At 41.3% G+C, this 17,761-nt stretch overlaps 1 protein-coding gene across 9 annotated transcripts in view; it reads right to left on the bottom strand.

The window, feature by feature from the left end:
• The window catches only part of LOC105464041 (zinc finger protein 182), a 95,848-nt gene that overhangs the window by 7,714 nt on the left and 70,373 nt on the right, over nucleotides 1-17,761 (bottom strand). For 8 of the 9 annotated variants that reach the window (XM_071088885.1, XM_071088886.1, XM_071088884.1 and 5 more), the window contains 2 exons: nucleotides 700-826; nucleotides 363-452 (listed from right to left, as the gene is read on the bottom strand). In XM_071088885.1, coding sequence (XP_070944986.1) covers nucleotides 363-452; nucleotides 700-826 — 217 coding nt within the window. Of the gene's footprint in view, nucleotides 1-362; nucleotides 453-699; nucleotides 827-5,994; nucleotides 6,123-17,761 lie in introns of those variants that run through there. The other variant, XM_011711668.3, reaches the window with a different exon arrangement.

The following is a 17,761-nucleotide window of genomic DNA, read 5'->3' as shown; positions in this document are numbered from 1 at the left end:
CACATTAGAGTCCAGGCCTGTGACTAACGTGGGCCTGGCTTCAGATAAGTCAGTGACAGGTGACAGTCGTGGAAGTGGCAGGGCCAGGAGGTTGTGGCATTTAAAAGACACTTCCATATGGGACAAAAGGAACTGTGCAGAAACTTGCAGGTAAGCACCAACTTACGGAGAGTGGCCTGGTGTATGGGGGACAGCGGGAGTGTCAGTTTTGTGTCTGAGGTGTTCATGTTCCTGTCCTCCAACAGTGCCAAGGGCCAGAACCTTTTCCTAAGATATTCCTGAAAGCCCTGTCAGAGGGCCTCACCTCTGACTAACAGGGTGGAACTTCATGCCCCCAGAGCCTGGGTCAAAATTCCACTTACCTGGAAAGTTCCAAAATGGGATTTTTCCTTCTGCCGGGTATTCTTCTACCTCCAACTTGAGGATGAGGTTTGGTTTGGTAACCTGCTGCCCTGTTGATGAGAAATGACAGTGATACCTCCTTGGCTTTCAGAGCCTCTGAGACAGAAGAAGTTACATATTAGGGGCAGCACAAGGAATCTATTGCTTGACATAATGGTAAAGTCAAACCATTTAACCTGCATTTTGAGCTTACAAACACTTTTTCAGGAGAGAAAAGGGGAAAACCGAGAAAGGAAATGCCTTCCATTGGATGCAATAATCATAAATAGCAAAATTACCTAAGGAAGCCATTCTTACCCACAAAGACCAAGTTGCTGTAGGTCTCCAGCATCACGTCTCTGTACAGGGTCCTCTGTGGCGGGTTAAGGTACTGCCACTCCTCCTGGGTGAAATCCACAGCCACATCTTCAAATGTCACTAGCCCCTGTAATGGTACATTCCTTTTATTTTAAAATGCTGACCACTAGGTGATGAGGATAAAATGCAGGGGAACTTCTGATTGGGTTCCTGGTTCATCATGACGACTCAATACTGGATGTCTATTTCATATCAAGTTAGTGATCTACTTTGTGGGAGAATCACAAATCATGGTAAAAAAAAAAAAAAGTAAGTAAGAGAATATTTGAGACAATGCCATATCAGCACAAGGATAGACAAACAGTCCAGTGGAACTAAAAAGGGAATCCAAACATGTATAGACACCTGATTTATGACAAAGTTGGCACAGTAAAGCAGTAGGGAGAAGATGACCTTTTTAATAGATGTGAATGGGTTATTAGATATCTATATGGAGAAAACGAAATTTAACCCCTCTAGCCATACATAAAAATCAGCTACAGGTAAACTGTAAATCTAATGTGAGAGGAAAGTGTCTATAAAATAATATGGGAAAATGTTTTCATAAGCTTTGGAGTAGGGAAATAATTCTATAACAAAACATGAAAAGCACCCCTCATAAAGGAAAAGACAAGTGTTACAAGATCAAAAGTACTACAATGAAAAGGCAAGCCACAGATAGGGAAATTACTGGCAATCTTCATGAGGAAGAAAGGTATCGTATCTAGAATATATAAAATAGCCCCTTCAAATCAATAAGAAAATCACACACAAAAGAATGGATAAGAGAAGTGAACAGGTACTTCAAATCATACACAAAAGAATGGATAAGAGAAGTGAACAGGTACTTCACTAAAAAGCAAAACCAAATGATCTATGAACATAAGATAATGTACTCAACCCCATTCGCAATCAGGTAAGTGAAAAATTAAGCCACATTGAGACAGCACTATACACCCACAAGAAAGGTTATAATTAAACAGACTAAAATCACATAATATTGTGTTGAAATGAGAACTCTTACACACTATTAGCAGGAATATAAACTGGTATAATCGCTTTGGTAACAGTTTGGCATTATTTACAAAGGTTAATGGTTTGCATACACCATGACCCAGCAATTCTACTCCTAGGAAAATCAGGCACATGTGCTCTAGAAAATAAATATAGGGATGTTCATAGCAGCACTATTTCTAATACTAGATCACAGATAAAATCCAAATGTCCATCAAGAGTAGAATGGGTAAATTGTGGCACAATCATTCAATGGAATGCTGTGTAGTAATGAAAATGAATGGACTGCATGCTGTGAAGCAGGTTCACTGTGCACTCAAAAAAGAAGAAATTCTTTTTAACCTTGGGTTGGACAAGTATTTCTTAGATGTGACACCAAAATTCAAAAGACACTTGTTAAGAGATTAAAAAGACACAGAATGGAAGAAAATATCTGCAAATCAAATATCTGGCAAATAACTTGTATTGAGAATATATATTAAAAAAAACTTTCAAAATTAAAACAACTGGGCAAAAGAGATACTTCACCATGGAAGATAAACAGATGGCAAATAAGCACATAAAAAGATGCTCAACATCATTAGGCATGAGGGAACTGTAAATTAAAACCACAATGAGATACTATTACACACCTATTAGAATGGGGAAAAAACTGACAATACTAAGTGTTGGTGAGGATGTAGAGCAACTGCACTTCTCCTATCATAGGCAGGAATGCAAAATGGCACACGGCTACTTTGGAAAATGATTTTCCAGTTGTTTATGAAGTTAAGCATATACTACCATACAACCCTGTAATCCCACTCCCATGTTTATTTACCTCAGTGAAATGCAAACTTAGGTAAACCCAAAACCCTGTACATGAACATTTATATAGCAGCTACATTTTTAATTATCAAAACCTAGAAACATATCAAAGGCTTTCCAACCAGTGAATGGATAAACAACCTGGAATCCTCCATACAATATAATACCACTTGGCAATAAAAATGAGAGAACTAATGATTTATGCAACAACATGGATGAACCTCAAATGTATTATGCTAAGTGAAAGAAGCCAGACTCAAAAGGCTGCATACTGCATGATTACATTTATATATTACATTTATGGGAAATAAAAACTACAAAGACTGAAAATACATCTATATTTTCCTTGTCAACAATACTACTTCCCTGGTCAGCAATACTGTGCATACTGTCACATCTCAATGTGTTGGGAGGGTGACATGAAGGTGAACAACAGAAGCTTCATGGCTGGGACCCTCTGAGACCTCACCCTATGCATCTCTCCCTTTGTTCTACTTGTATCCTTTTGCTATAATAAAACTGTAATCATAAGTATTTACTTTCCTGAGTTCTATGAGTCATTTTACCAAATTATTAAACCTGAGTGTATACTGAGAACTCTTAAGTTGAATCAAGGTGTGGAAGTGGAAGTGGCACCATTCACCATCACCCCTAGTGACCCACTAGCAAAAGTTTTGCTTCCTGTTCCTGCAACATTATGTTTTGCCGGCCTAGAGATCTTAGTTCCAGAGGGAGGAATGCTGCCACCAGGAGACACAACAATGATTCCCTGAAACTGGAAGTTAAGATTGCCACCTGGCCACTTTGGGCTCCTCCTACCTGTAAGTCAACAGGCTACAAAGGGTGTTGGCTGGGGTGACTGACCCACACCATCAAGATGAAATCAGTCTAATACTCCACAATGAAGGTAAAGAAGAGTATATGTGGAATACAGGAGATCCCTTAGGGCATCTCTTAGTATTACCATGCCCTGTGATTAAGGTCAATGGGAAACTACACCAACCCATTCCAGGCAGGACTACAAATGGCCCAGATCTTCAGGAAAGAAGGTTTGGGTCATTCTACTGGGTAAAACACCACAACCCACTGAGGTGTTTGCTGAAGGCAAGGGGAATACAGAATGGATAGAAGAAGGCAGTTATCAATATCAGCTATGACCACATGAGCAGCTGCAGAAAGGAGGACTGTAATTGTCATGAGGATTTCCTCCTTATTTTGTTAAAAATATGTCTGTGCATGTTTACACCTGTATTAAGAAAATATCTTCATTTTATTTCCTTTTTTCTTTATCATGTGACATAAGATTTATTGACTTCATATCAGCACTTAATTGTTGTTAAATTTATGTAACAGCATTTAGGCTAAGAATTAGTGTGCTTCCAGTTGTGACAGGGATAGCTGTATCGTGTTAGAAGTAATTATGACCTTATTATTGTCTTTACTTGAAGATTTATGTGTGATTTCAGATGTGTACAGTTTTAAGTTGCCAAGGGGTAGACTTATAATGGTTAATATTGAATGTCAACTTGATCGGATTGAAGGATGCAAAGTATTGTTCCTGGGTGTGTCTGTGAGGGTGTTGCCAGAGGAGATTAACATTTGAGTCAATGGAATGGGAAAGGCAGACCCACCCTCAGTCTGGGTGGGCACCAGGGCAGCCAGAATAAAGGGCAAAAGAAGGTGGGAGGAGCTGGCTTGCTGAGTCTTCCGGCCTTCATCTTTCTCCCATGCTAGATGCTTCCTGCCCTCAAACATCAGACTCCAAGTTCTTCAGCTTTTGGACTCTTAGACTTAGACCAGTAGTTTGCCAGGGTCTTTGGCCACAGACTGAAGGCTGCACTGTCGGCTTCCCTATTTTTGAGGTTTTGGAACTCAGACTGGCTCCTTGCTCCTCAGCTTGCAGAAAACCTACTGTGGGACTTCATCTTGTGATCGTGTGAGTCAATACTCCTTAATAAAACCCCCCTCATATATTCATCTATCCTATTAGTTCTGTCCCTCGAGAGAACCTTGACTAATACAGAAGTCATTGCAACATAATATACATAATGATTATAAAATAAAACAATATGTCAGTTTAGACCAAACATACCAGCCAAATCAATCAATGTGATTAGGCCTTAAGAAGGCTTATTAAAAAAAGATCTCCAGATTGACTCACAAGCAAGATCCGGCTGTATGTTGTATACAAGAAATACAACTAAAACAAAGTGATTCAAGAAGGCTAAAAGTAAAGGGATAGGCAATGGTCAACCAGACAAATAAATGGAAACAATAAGAAAGCAGAGGTTGAGATCCTGACATTATCCTTAGTCTAAAGATAAAAGGCATACAAACAAATTGTGTATTATATTCAGCAGGTTGGTTTTCCACAGTGATGTGGGTGCAGCAATTCTGACTCTACTTTATGTATACTGTAGACTGAACAAATGAGTGAATTATTGATGCTAGGAACCAGTGCTCTCACTGTTAAAGAAGGGAGATGCAAATATGCAATGAGGGATGACTAAGATTCCCAGGATGCTATATGAACTCAAAATATGTATGTATGTGTGAGTGGTGTATGTGTGTACACATACAGATGTAGACATATAGATGTAGATATATATGTCCATACACACATCTCTGTTCACTGAAAGGGCCTAGAAGTAACGATGCCCCAGCAGTAATGAGCACAGCTAGCACCCAGATTTTGGTTTCTAAATATAATTATCCATTAACAGGAACCAGAACTCCTTGGAGAAATGGCTGATTCCAGGGCTAGGGCAAGTAAAGTTAAAGATGAAGGCTGGAACATCTTGTGCCAGAAAATAAGAAAACGCTCAGAGCTCAGAAATGGACCAAACCTACCAAAGCCTTAAAATTCGACTTTTAGGACTGATATAGTTTGGCTATCTCTCCCTTCAAATCTTATGTTAAAATGTGATCCCAGTTGGATGTGGTGACTCATGCCTGTAATCTCAGCACTTTGGGAGGCCAAGGTGGGTGGATGATTTGAGGTCAGGAGTTTGAGACCAGCCTGGCCAACATGGTGAAACCTCATCTCTACTAAAAATACAAAAATTAGCTGGCAGTGGTGGTGTATACCTGTAATCCCAGCTACTCGGGAGGCTGAGGCATGAGAATTGCTTGAACTCAGGAAGTGGAGGTTGCAGTGAGAGCTGAGATCACGCCACTGCACTCCAGCCTGGGCAACAGAGTGAGAGACTGTCTCAAAAAAAAAAAAAAAAAAAAAAAAATGTGATCCCCAGTGTTAAAGGGAGGGCATGGTGGGAGGTGCTTGGGTAATGGGGATGGATCCCTCATGAATGGCTTGGTGCCATTCCTTTGGTGATGAGTGACTTTTCACTCTATTTGTTCAGACAAGATCCGGTTGTTAAAGAGTCTGGTGCCTCCCTCCCCGACTCACGCTCCCACTCTTGCCATGTGACATACCTGTTCCCTCTTTGCCTTCTGCCATGAGTAGAAGCTTCCTGAGACCTCACCAGATGCAGATGCTGGTATCATGCTTCTTGTACAGCTTGCAGAACTGTGAGCCAAACAAACCTCTTTTCTTTATAATTTTTTTTTCTAAAGAAAATGTTCAAAAAATTATAGGGATGTGTCAAAAGGACACAAAAGCCAGCTTAAAGGGACTCCCACAGGCCAACTCAGGGACAACTGAGCATAGAAATAATGACAGTAATATTCATTGAATAAAATAAAAACCCATAAAAATAAAAATTTTCTATTCCTGATTATAAATAAAGGAGATAAAGAAGGTTTGCCTCATAGTAAAATGACAATAAATACAGAAGAAATAATAAGAGTTAGAAAATTGTCATTTGGTACCCATCACAATAACGGATTCAGGCAAGATTCATCAATGGATATTAATACTAATAGGTGAAAAGTTTGATGAAAAATGGGACAATTATGTAGCCTCAAAGTATCATCCACACATTAGTTATTAATTACAAAGGAAAAATAGTAATGTTACAGCAGAAAAACGTGGCTAGTGACAGAAACAAGTGATCAGTAAGTTAATATCATCAAAAAAGAGACAAATTGGGCTGGGTGTGGTGGCCTCACACCTGTAATCCCAGCACTTTGGGAGACCGAGATGGGCAGATCACTTGAGGCCAGGAGTTCAAGACTAGCCTGGCCAACATAGTGAAACCCCACCTCTACTAAAATTACAAAAATTAGCCAGGCACAGTGGCGCACACCTGTAATCCCAGTTACTTGAGAGGCTAAGGCGCAAGAATCTCTTGAACCCGGGAGGCGGAGGTCACAGTGAGCCGAGATGGCGCCACTGCACTGCAGCCTAGGCAACAGAGTGAGACTCTCAAAAAAAAAAAAAAAAAAAAGAAGACAAATTGACATCATTTGCCCCTGATGTGATACAACAAGGACACATCACTTACACTGTTTTCCTGCCAGAAATGCACGAACTCAATCAAACCATGAGGAAACATCAGACAAATCCAAAGTGAGGGACGTTCTGCAATATGGATGGCCTATGTGCTTTAAAAATGTCACAGACATAAAAAACGAAGAAATGCTAAGGAAGTCTTCCAGATTAAAATATAAAGAATATATACTGCATAATAGTATTATATCAATGTTAACTTTCTGAGTGTGTTCAGTGTAATTTAATGATATAGGAGAATGTCCTTGCTCTTAGGAAATTGAGGAGTCCAGCTCCTGGCTAAAACTCTATGTGTGAAAAAGGTCTGACCAATGACAATTACAAAGACTTCAGCTGTCAGGCTTTGTAGGAGAAATCTGCCCCCACATCAGACTTGGAATATATAGCCAAGACATTATAGTCTCTAAAGAGACTTACAGTCCAGGACTCAGGCCCCTCTGGCCAGCCCCACTCTTACAAATATCTGTATTCCTAGGCCAGGCACCTTCATTGGAGAATGATGATCATTATTTCAAATTTCTAGGTTTGTTTATGCCACTCCTGCTGATTATTGAGCCAGAGTAGCGTTCATCAGGAGGTCAGGTCAATTAGTCCACAACAAAATCCGAATCATAGCTGACAAATTCTCAGGCATTTAAAAAAACAGCTACTGACAAAATAATAAAAATTAATCACCAACGTCTACAAATATATTTTTGTTGATATCTACAATATCCATAAAAATACAAATCAGGTACCCTTCCCTAAATAATCTGGGCAACAGCCTTCCTCCAAAAATCTGGGTCTGGTTACTCAATAACAGGGTCTCAAAATAAGAGACTGATGGGCTTCTCACTAAAAAATTAATGGACAGGTACTAGGTTGTACAGGGCTCAACATACAGCCCCACTAGGGTCTGCACAGTGATGACTAACATAAAGACTATCTGAAGTGGCTAGCAGGAGTAAGCTGTCATTATGCTACTGCGTCTGCCATTAACTATCAAACTGTCACCCCCAAAATAAATGCATACATATGTGTGTATGCAGACACACACATACGCATATGTATACAGAAATAAAGTAAAAATAAATGTGGGAAAAGGTCAAAAACTGGTGAATCTAGATAAAAGCTATACAATTATTCATTGAACTATTCTCTCAACTTCTCTACAGGAAATGGCTAGCACATGTGGAAATTTGGTCAAGCTCATTAATAAATAAATGAAAGTGAGCAATCATCCATCAATTATATGATTGGCAAGGTATAAAAACACTGATAATACATGCTTGTGGGGAAAATATTCAGAAACAAGCATTCTGTTGCACTCTTAGTGACAGCATGACCTTGTTAGGCCTTTTTAGAAGATAATTTGGCAAGTCCTCTTAAAAATTAAAACAATTTCTTTATTTCAGAAATTCCAGTTATAGGAATCTATCCTACAGAAATGTCTCCACAAGAATACAGACATACACATTCATTCCCTTCCTAACTCTCTTTGTTAAAACAAAAATGGAAGCAACCCAAAATTCTATCAATAAGGGAACAAAAGAAAAATGATGGTTTACGCTTGAATTATAATTGTTATGGGTTGAATTATGTCCCCCCAAAATCTGTATGTTGAAATCCTAACTCCGAATGTGACTATATGTAGAGGGAGAGCCTTTAAGGAGGTAATTAAGGTTAAATAAGGCCATAAGGGTAGGTTCCTCATCCAAGAGGACTGGTGTCCTTATAAGAAGAGAAAAAGACACCAGAGCTCCCTCTCTCTCTCCCTGCACCCAAAGAAGAAAGGCCATGTGAGGCCACAGCGAGAAGACAGCCCTCAGCAAGTCAGGAAGAGCAGCCTCACCAGAAGCCAACCCTACTGGTGCCTTGATCCTGGACTTCCAGCCTCCACAGCTGTAAGAACACACTCTCTGTCCCCACTCACTGGCTAAGCATGTATGTCGTGGACAGCTCTCTGCATCCCATTGTCCCTGCGAGGTGTGTTGCCCTCTTCCATCTGGACCTGTAAGGAATGTGCTGCCTCTGTGACTTCCTGTGTTCTGTTGAGTTGCCTCCTCTGCATCTCACTTGCCCCACACACCCAAACCTAACTTCTCTCCCAGTCAGGGCTCTCCTAGAGAGTAGCTATCTTGGTAGGAATAAGCTGTACCCAGGTCAGACAAGAGCCACAAGGGTGTCTGCCAGAATAAACAGGTTTCCTGGGAGAGGAACACCTGGTCATGGGTCAGACACAGGCACTAAGCCGCTCACCAGGATAAAGAAGAATTCTCTGAAAGGCACATGTGTCAACACGCACAACCACATTCCCTGGAGCCCCACCAGGATGGGGTTAGAATTTAAAGCCAAGCATATTATTAGAAGGTTAGAACTTTCAGGCCAACCCCCAGATCTCTAGGGAGGGGACAGGGGCTACAGACTGAGTTAATCACTAATGCCCAGTGATTTAATCAATCATGCCCATGTTATGGAACTGCCATAGAAACCCCTCAATGGCAGGGTTAGGGAGCTTCTGGTTTAGCGAACACACTGTGTTGGGAGGGCGGCACACCCAGAGAGGGCATGGAAGGAAACTCTGTACTCTTCCATCCCTTGCTCTATAGAACTCTTCCATTTGATTGTTCCTGAGTTGTATCCATCATAATAAACTAATAATCGTAAGTGCTTTCCTGAGTTCTGTGAGTTGTTCTAACAAATAACTGAACCTGAAGGGTACATGAGAATCTCTGAATTTGTAGTCAACCAGGCAGAAACGCAGGTAGCCTGGGCACCCCACTCATGGCTGGCATCTGAAATGGAGGTAGTCTTGCGGGAATAAGCCCTTAACTTGGACGTTCTGCACTAATTCTGGTACTTATGTAGGAATTTGAGGAGGACACAATTCAGCCCAGTAACAATTTACAAAGATTTGTAGCAGCCAACACAAAAATGCTCCCATGATTACAAGTTCTTCTGACACAAAATCTCAGCAAAGAAACAGAAGTTATGAAACAGAGAACAAAATGGAGATTATAGAACCAAAAAATACAAGCAAATAAAAACTCACTGAATGAGATCAATAGTTTAGTGGTGATGACAAAGGACAGAATCAGTGAACCTGAGAAAAGATCAATAGAATTTACTCAATCTGAAAAACAAGTGAAAAAAAACTGAAAAAAAAAAATGAAAAGAATCTCAGGGACACATGGGACTATAACAGAAGATCAAACTTCATATCATTGCCATTCCAGAAGGAGATGAGGAGAAACAGAAGGCGGTTACAAGAGTATTTGAAGAAATAATACCTGAAAACGTCCCAAATTTGGCAAAAGACATAAACCTGCAGATTCAAGAAGCTGACCAAATCCATAATTCATGCCAAGACATGACAAAATTAAGCTTCTGAAAACTACAGAAACAGAAAAAATTTTGAAAGCAACCAGAGAAAAACAATGCATTATAGGTAAAAAATCAAAACAAAAAATAACAACAAAAAAAACATTTGAATGACAGCACATTTCTCATCAGAAACATGGAGGCTAGAAACAAGTGGCATATTTTTCAAGTGCTAACAAAAAGGGACTGTCTACCACCAATTCTATATCTGGCAAAGTTATCCTTCAGGAATGAAGGGGAAATTAAGACATTCTCAGGTGAAGGAAAACTAAAAGAATTTGTCTCTGGCAGACCTACTCTTAAGAAAATGCCTAAAGGAAGTTCTTCTAACACAAGGGAAGTGATAAAAGAATGAATCTCAAAGCATCAAGAAAGAACCAGGAACAACAGAGCAGAAAAATGACCAATTCTATATAAATACATAGGGAGGAGAAAGGGAATCAGAGGAAGGGGTGGAAAGAATGAGAGACAAACTTCCCTAGGGACTTTTAGCAAACTGTGAAGATGAGTCCCCTCCTCTCCAGAGGGTGATTTAACCAATCATACTTTTTTATGTGTGTAAGATGGAGTCTTGCTCTGTTGCCCAGGCTGGAATGCAGTGGTGAGATCTCTGCGCACTGCAACCTCCGCCTCCCGGGTTCAAGCAATTCTCCTGCCTCAGCCTTCTGAGTAGCTGGGATTACAGGCACCCGCCATCACACCTAGCTAATTTTTGTATTCTTAGTAGAGACAAGGTTTCGCCATGTTGGCCAGGCTGGTCTTGAACTCCTGACCTCAGGTGATCCACCTGCCTCGGCCTCCCAAAGTGCTGGGATTACAGGCGTGAGCCACCGTGCCTGGCCAATTGTGCCTTTTTATATTCACATCTTTTTTAGATTCCTGAGTAGTTTTTGTGCAACCGTTCCATCTGCAATGAGAGAGTTCCATTTCTTTTGTAAGACCAGCAGAAGAGGCCGGGCGCAGTGGCTCACGCCTGTAATCCTGGCACTTTGGGAGGCTGAGGCGGGCAGATCATGAGGTCAAGAGATCAAGACCATCCTGGCCAACATGGTGAAACCCCTTCTCTACTAAAAGTAAAAAAAAAATTAGCTGGGTGTGGTGGCACGCGCCTGTAGTCCCAGCTACTCGGGAGGCTGAGGAAGGAGAACTGCCTGAACCCGGGAGGTGGAGGTTGCAGTGAGCCAAGATCATGCCACTGCACTCCAGCCTGGCAACAGAGCAAGACTCCATCTCAAAAAAAAAAAAAAAAAAAAAAAAAAAAGACCAGCAGAGGAGAAAAAAATCCCACAATGAAACAACAATAAAAAGATATGTGAGTGCACAGCCAACCTTCCCATTGCTTGCAGAATCTGCCTGGCAGTTCAGCAGCATGGCAACTATGGTTTGTCAAAGGCCCACAGTGATGGTGGTAAAACGCAGCTGAGATGGCAGACAGGTTTGGGGCAGTGCCTTCTGGCTAGTGCGAGGCAACTGGAGCACACAAGTACATACCCAAGATCTTGGTCCTGTGGGCAGTGCAGTATGGCACAAGCAAGATGGAGGAAGCACATTCTACCCTGTCTTTCCCAATGAATACAAGTATAGAACTTGGACAAAGGCCAGGCGTGGTGGCTCACGCCTGTATTCTCAGCACTTTGGATGGCCAAGGTGGGCAGATCACCTGAGGTCAGGAGTTGGAGACCAGCCTGCCCAACATGGTGAAACCCTGTCCCTACTGAAAATACAAAAATTAGCCAGGTGTGGTGGTGGACACCTGTAATCCCAGCTAACTGGGAGGCTGAGGTAGGAGAATCACTTGAACCTGGGAGGCTGAGGTTGCAGTGAGCTGAGACTGTGCCACTGCACTCCAGCCTGGGCGACAGAGCAAGACTCCGTCTCAAAACAAAACAAAACAGAACAAAAACTTGGACAGAACACATGAACTAGCAGTTTCATGACTCTGAAAATTAAAAAAAAAAAAAAAAAAAAAAAAGGAGCAAGTAGATTATGGGAAAACATCAGAATTTAAAGTACCACTAAATGGACTGTGAGTTTGCCACTTATTCTCTGGTATCTCCCAGCCCAGGATCAAGGCATTATCAAACCAAGAAGAGAGCACTGAGATGCAGAGAGAGAGAGAACTCAAGAAGCAGCCCTCTGGATCTGGCTTGAAGAGTGGTAAAAAGAACCAGGCACAGTTGGGGAAGTGTGTAGCATAGCACAGTAAGTAGAGTCTCAGTTTTCTGTCAGGAGGATGGACAAGGAGGGCCACAGGGAACCAAAAAGTACACAGGAAATCATGGAGAGGAGGAGTTCACCCCATACAATCATTTATCCACTCCCGGGCTCACCCTCAAGCTGTGCATGGATGGATCTAATCCTAAACAGAAAAGCGAACACTTTGAGAACTGAACTAAGGGACAAACCACTGCCCGCCTCTGTCCCAGAATGGCCACAGGGTCACACACAGACAGGACAGGTCTGAATGGCACTGCATAGGTTTGAAAACTGAACTGACACTGAAACCACAAACCACAGAAGGCTGATTAGAACGTGCAGCCGGAACTCAACCAGGCTGACTGACTATCACAAACAAAAACATCAACTTTCTCCTCAGGATTTAAACATAACCCCAACTTATAACAGCATCTTCAAAATGTCCAGGACACGATACAAAATTACATGGTACACAAAGAACCAATCAAATCTCAACTTGCATGACAGAAAACAATCAATAGACACCATCACTGAGATTACACAGATGTTGGAATTATTTGAGAAAGTATTTAAAATAGCTATTATAAAAACACCCCAAGAAGAAAGGGCAAACACTCCAGGAACCAAAAAAAAAAAATAGAAAGTTTCACCAAAGAAACAGAAGATATAAAGAAGAACCAGGCGGGTGCGGTGGTTCACACCCGCAATCCCAGCACTTTGGGTGGCTGAAGTGGGAGGATCATGAGGTCAGGAGTTCAAGACCAGCCTGGGCAATATGGTGAAACCCCGTCTCTACTAAAAATATAAAAATTAGCCAGGCACGGTGGCAGGCGCCTGTAGTCTCAGCTACTTGGGAGGCTGAGGCAGAAGAATCACTTGGACCCAGGAGGCAGAGGTTGCAGTGAGCCGAGATTGTACCACTGCACTCCAGCCTGGGCAACAGAGCGAGACTCTGTCTCAAAAATAAAATAAAAAAAAGAACCAAATGAAAATTTTGAAACTGAAAAAGATAATAACTGAAATAAACTCTCAATTGATGGACTCAACACAACAGAGATAACAGAGAAAAGAGCAAGTAAGCTTCAAGGTAAACCAATAAAGATTATCTAATCCCAAAAATAGAAAAAACACTGCAGAAACATGAACAGATTCTGAGACCTGTGGGACAATACCAAAAGGTCCAAAATTCACGCCATCAGAGTTCCAAAAGGAAAGGAGAAAGAGGATAGTACAGAAAAATATCTGGAAGAAATAATTCCTGAACACTTTCCCAAATTTGGCAAAAGACAAAAATCTGTATGTTCAAGAGGCTCAGCAAGTTCAAAACAGGATAACCCCAAAGAAATCCACACTCAGACACATCATCACCAAACTGCTGAAAACTAAGGACAAGTGAAAAACAACATATCATTTACAGGAGAACAACTATTTAAATGACTGTGGATTTCTCATGAGAAACCAGGGCATGCAGAAGAAGTGGAACAGCATTGTGAAAGTTCCAAAAGAAAACAACAGTCCACTGAAAAATCTACAGGCAGTAAACATCTCCTTCAGAAATGAAGGTGAAATGAAGACATTCTCAAGGAAGGAAAACCAAGACTATGTTGCCAGCAGACTTGCTCTGAAACAACTGCCAAAGGCAGTTCTTCATAACAGGCAAATGATATCAGAAGGAAACTTAGGTTATGAACAATGAAGGAAGAACATCAAAGTGGTAAAAATCTGGGTAAATAGAATAGATTATCCTTGAGTTCTTTAAAATACATTTGACAGTTGGAAGAGAAATAACATTTTATGGTAGAACTTTCAGTATATATGAAAGTAATATTAATACATAAGACAACAAAAACATAAAGGGGAGAGGGAAAAGGGGCTTAAAAGATGGTAAGGTTCACACACTCCACTTAAAGAGGTAAAATATTGATTATAAGCATGTTGTGTAAACTTAAATATACACAGTAATTTGCAGGGCAACCACCAAAAAAAAATATGTAACTCTGTAAACAGATATAGTAAAAAACACAACAGACAAATAAAAATGCAATCTAAGAAAATGTTCAAATAACCCAAAAGAAGGCAGAAAATGAGAAACAGAGGAACAAAAAAGGGAGAAAAACCAGAAAACAAGTAATAAAGTGGTAAATACCTAAATCCAAGAGCATCAATAATTACATTAAATGTCAATGGACTGAATGTACCAATTAAAAGGAAGAAATTTTTAAAATGGATTAAAAAAATATTACCCAACTGTTATGGACTGAATTGTACTCCCACCTACAAATTCATACATTGAAGCCCCAACCTGCAATGTGACTGTATTTAGAGACTGAGCCTTTATAAAGGTAATTAAGGTTAAATGAGGTCATAAGGGTGGGGGCCAAACCCAGCAGAACTGGTATACATATAAGAGAAATGGACATCAGAGCTTGCTGTGTGTGTGTGAGCAGAGGAAAGGCCATATGAGGACACAGCAACAAGGTGGCCAGCTGCAAGCCAGAAAGAGTGCCTGAGGCTAAAACCAAATCAGTCAGTACCTTAATCTGGGACTTCCCAGCTTCTGGAACTGTGAGAAAATTGACTTCTGTTGTTTAACCCACCCAATCTGTGGTACTTTGTTATGGCAGCCCGAGCAGACTAATATACCTAGCTACATACTGTCTAAAAGAATATCCTGGTGGGGCGCGGTGGCTCACGCCTGTAATCCCAGCACTTTAGGAGGTCGAGGTAGGCGGATCACCTGAGCTCAGGAGTTCGAGACCAGCCTGGGAGACATGGCAAAACCTCATCTCTACAAAAAATTAGCCAATTGTGGTGGTGTGTGCCTGTGGTCCCAGCTACTTGGGAGGTTGAGGTGGGAGGATCACTTAAGCCCGGGAGGTCAAGGCTGCAGTGAGCCGAGATCATGCCACTGCATTCCAGCCTGGGTGAGAGGGAGACCCTGCTAAAACACACACACACACACACACAACATACTTCAAATATAATAATACAGGTAGGATAAGAGAAAGAATGGAAAAAAGTATACCACTGAAATACTACCAAAGGAAAACTGGAGTGACCATATTTAATAACAGCCAAAGTAGACTTCAGAGCCAAAACTCATCCAGGATAATGAATGACATAAGGATAAAAAAACTCACCAGCCAAGCACAGTGGCTCACACCTGTAATCCCAGCACTTTGGGAGGCTGAGGCGGGTGGATCACCTGAGGTCAGGCGTTCAAGACCAGCCTGGCCAACATGGCAAAACCCCGTCTCTACTAAAATACAAAAATTAACTGGGCGTGGTGGCGGGCGCATGTAATCCCAGCTACTTAGGAGGCTGAGGCAGGAGAATCACTTGAAACCAGGAGGGGGAAGTTGCCATGAGTCAAGATCGCACCACTGCACTCTAGCCTGGGTGACAGAGCAAGACTCCATCTCAAAAAAAAAAAAATTAATTAATTAATTAATTCACCAAAAAGACATAACACTCCTAAAAGTGTATGCATCTAACAACAGAGCTTCAAAATATATGAAGGGATACTGATACAACTGACAGGAGAAACAGGCAAATCTGCAATAATAACTGTATACTCAATACTTTTTTCTCAGTAACTGATAGAACCAGTAGACAGAAAATCAGCAAGAATATAGAACTAAACACCATCAACCAACTGTATGCAATTGAGATATACAAAACACTCCTGTAAAACAACAGAATATACATTCTTTTCTTTTTTTTTTTTTTTGAGACGGAGTCTCGCTCTGTCGCCCAGGCTGGAGTGCAGTGGCGTGATCTTGGCTCACTGCAACCTCTGCCTCCCGCATTCAAGGGATTCTCCTGCCTCAGGCTCCCAAGTAGCTGGGACTACAGGCACGTGCCACCACGCCTGGCTAATTTTGTATATACATTCTTTTCAAGTGCACATGGAACATTCACCAAGAAAGACCATGAGTCAGAAAACCAAATTTAACAAGTGTAAAAGACCTGAAATCATACAAAGTATAATATGTTCTCAGACCATAATGAATTTTTTATAGTAACAGATAACAGGAAAATCTCTAGGTACTTGAAAATTAAACATCATTCTTCTAAATAATATATTGGTCAAAAAGGAAGTCTCAAAGAAAATTAGAAAATACTTCAAACTGAACAAAAATGAAAATACAACATATGAAAATTTGTGGGATGCAGCTAAAGAAGTGCTTAGAGGAGGCCGGATGTGGTGGCTCACACCTGTGATCCCAGCACTTTGGGAAGCCGAGGCAGGTGGATCACCTGAGATCAGGAGTTTGGGACCAGCCTGCCCAACATGGCGAAACCCTGTCTCCACTAAAAATACAAAAAAATTAGCTGGGCGTGGTGGTGGGCGCCTGTAGTCCCAACTACTCAGGAGGCTGAGGCAGGAGAATCTCTTGAACCCCGGAGGCAGAGGTTGCAGTGAGCCGAGATCGCACCACTACACTCCTGCCTAAGCGACAGAGCAAGACTCCATCTCAAAAAAAAAAAAAAAAAAAAAAATCACCATATGATCCAGTAATGTCACTCCTGGGTATATATCCAAAGGACCTGAAATTAGTATGACAAGGACATATCTACAATCCCATGTTTACTGCAGCATTATTCACAACAGCCAAGTTATGGAATCAACCTCAGTTTCCATCAGTGGATGAACGGATAAATAAAATGTGGCATATATACACAACGGAATATCATTCAGCCTTTAAAAAGAAGGAAATTCAGGCCAGGAGCAGTGGCTCACGCCTGTAGTCCCAGCACATAGGGAGGCCAAGGCAGGCAGATCACCTGAGGTCAGGAGTTCAAGACCAGTTTGGTCAACATGGTGAAACCCCATCTCTACTAAAAATAGAAAAATTAACCGGGCATGGTGGCAGGTGCCTGTAATCCCAGCTACTCAGGAGGCTGGGGCAGGAGAATCACTTGAACTTGGGAGGCGGAAGTTGCAGTGAGCCAAGCAGCCTGGGCGACAAAGCAAGACTCCATCTCAAAAAAAGAAAAAAGAAGGAAATTCTGCCGTTTGCAACAATGGATGAACCTGGGGAACATTATCCTAAGTAAAATAAGCCAGGCACAGAAAGATAAATACTGCATGTGCTCACTCATATGTAGAAGCTTAAAAAGTTCTCACAGAAGTAGAGTTGTTCTCATAGAAGAACAGTGGTTACTAGAGGCAGGGAAGGGTTGGGGGGTGGGTAGCCAAAGGTTGGTTAACAGATACATAAGTAGAGCTGG

This window comes from Macaca nemestrina, chromosome X (assembly GCF_043159975.1).
Source record: "Macaca nemestrina isolate mMacNem1 chromosome X, mMacNem.hap1, whole genome shotgun sequence".
NCBI classification, from domain to species: Eukaryota; Metazoa; Chordata; class Mammalia; order Primates; family Cercopithecidae; genus Macaca; species Macaca nemestrina.
Note: the sequence above shows the minus strand (reverse complement) of the source record. Positions and strands in the feature narration are given on the sequence as shown.